Raw genomic sequence first — 2,614 nt, 5'->3', positions numbered from 1 at the left:
GTTCTGGTTTTCATGGCATATGACTAAAAAAAAAAAAGCCTTGGAACAAGAGATTCGTTCCTACTTCTGGAAAGGTGTGAGTAGTCTGGGAAGCCATCAAGCAGACAACCCATCGAGCACGTACAGATGATCATGATTGATTTTGTACACAGGCCCAACACTAATCTTAACATCTCAAACAGTAATACATTGATCTTCCAAAATGGCATTCCTCACTTAATAGACGGAGTCCTGGGGTCGCCCTGGGATTGGAGCCGTTTCCACAAATCTCTAGCCACATCTGAACTGGTGATGCCAATGTTTAACTACGTCATATGATGGGGCATCCTCCCCGTAAGTTTTCATTTCATTGAAGGTCCTCCGTGTTGCGCAGCCATTCAAGTATAAAAACCTGATCACTGATCGATAATCCATTGGTTCACACCTTAGCGCACCTTCACAACACATTGCATATAGAGATTTGTATCTTTATGCATGTGAAATTTCAGCCTCCTATGCTAAGCGGAAATGGGCCAGGAAAAATCTTTAATGCGTGCCCCCTTTCTATATATGCATATATGCATATACCATACATGTATATGTATACGTCCATGTATATGTGTATATAAGTATATGTATATATATATATACATATACATATATATATATATATATATATATATATATATATATATATATATATACATATATATATACATATATATATATATATATATATATATATATATATATATATATATATATATATATGTATATGTATATATATATATATATATATATATATATATATATATATATATATATATATATATATACATCGGTTTCATTCCCCCTGACCTGTTGATGGGCGTGGTCATCCCTCTCTGGAAGGGGAAAGAGGATCGTTGGGATTGTAGCACCTACCGTGGCATCACATTACTCAGTCTACCAGGCATGGTTCTCGCCCACATTCTTCTGATCCGCAACCACTAAGGAACCAAAGTCTGAAGCAATCTGGATTCAATCCTGGAAAGTCCACAATAGACCGTTCCTAGCACTTCGAGTCCTTATATATATATATATATATATATATATATATATATATATATATATATATATATATATATATATATATATATATATATATATATATATATATATATATATATATATATATATATTTGTGTGTGTGTGTGTATACACATATATCTACATATATACACATATAAATGCTATTAGATCATGAAAATCGCTATTCTGTGCTATTCCTTGTGACATATTTGATAATTATATAACGATGATGCTGTTGCTAACGTGTTGGGAAAACCTATTTACGCCAGTGTAAAATTATTTATCAAACATCTACTTCATTTTATAAAAAAAGCAGGTCATAGATGCATGAATCACCATAACGTGCACTATGTCACTCCATATCCGATTTGCAAATACCATCCAAGAAGAACAAAAATAGTAATAACAATCATTCAAAAGCAAGGAACTAAAAAGAAATTATGGAATCAAAACACACTTGTGTTAAGAAATACCCATTTTCTTTTTGTTGGTTATCTTATTTACAGATTTTATTCATTTACAAATTTCATCCGGTGTGGAGACATGTCTGACTCAAATAAGAATCTGTTCCTCTTCCTATGTTTATTTAAAAATACATGTTTTGGTTCATTAATACTTTACAACCAAAAGTGTCTCCATTTATACTCTCTATCATACACTAACTTCAAATAAGATTGTGAAAATATGTCCAGAATTGTGATCCATGAAAAATAAAATCTAATTTTATATTGGCGTTTTTAATTGTGAAGTTCAAAACTGTATTTTATTTTTTCTTTCATTAGATTACTTAATACGTATAATAATACATGCAACCCCGTAGACAGGCGCAACTGTACATAGACTCACATCCTGACTCACACTCACATTTTTGAATAAACACACCCAAATCAAGAACACACATTCAGGAGAACAAACAAACACGTACTCGCTTGAACAAACACACAAGAACAAGCACATCTACCCCCTTCAACAGAAAAACACATCTATTTACATAACCTAACAAACTCACTACTCACATAAACACATGTAATCATATAAACAAATACTTGTAAATAAATAAACAAACACGCATAATAGGTCACGAAAACCAACAAACACGCACACTGCTTCAAGAAAATAAATACACACGAGGTGGCGGAAACAAATAAACAAATTATGTCACGAAAGCAAAAACACATACATTAGGGCAAGAAAACAAAAACAAGAACACACACTAAGTCACGTAAACAAACACACAAGGTCACAAATTAAACAAGCACACTAGGTAATAAGAACAATCCCACACACATTAGGCCATAAACACAAACAAATACATGTATACTAAGTCAGGAAAACAAACAAGCACACAGTAGGTCAAGAAATCAAACAAACACACATTAGTTCAAGAAAACAAACACAAACACGCACACTACATCACAAAAACCAACCGACACACATACACACAAGGTCACGAACACACACAGGCGCTCTCTAGGTCACGGATCGCGGCTTGGCTGGGCAGCGCAGCGTGTGGCGGGTCAAGTTGCCTCTCTGGGTGGAGCAATACGCGCAGTAAGGACACTTG

At 33.8% G+C, this 2,614-nt stretch overlaps 1 protein-coding gene across 2 annotated transcripts in view; it reads right to left on the bottom strand.

The window, feature by feature from the left end:
- Nucleotides 1-1,617: 1,617 nt before the first annotated feature.
- LOC113817407 (protein tramtrack, alpha isoform) overlaps nt 1,618-2,614 on the bottom strand; it is a 142,525-nt gene continuing 141,528 nt past the window's right edge. For both annotated transcript variants that reach the window (XM_070140934.1, XM_070140933.1), the window contains exon 6: nt 1,618-2,614. This exon is cut by the window's right edge and continues 176 nt beyond it. In XM_070140934.1, the coding sequence (XP_069997035.1) occupies nt 2,521-2,614 (94 nt within the window). In that variant the 3' untranslated portion in view covers nt 1,618-2,520.

The sequence above is a fragment of the Penaeus vannamei genome, chromosome 27 (assembly GCF_042767895.1).
Source record: "Penaeus vannamei isolate JL-2024 chromosome 27, ASM4276789v1, whole genome shotgun sequence".
In the NCBI taxonomy this organism is placed as follows: Eukaryota; Metazoa; Arthropoda; class Malacostraca; order Decapoda; family Penaeidae; genus Penaeus; species Penaeus vannamei.
This window is presented reverse-complemented; position numbering and strand designations above follow the sequence as displayed.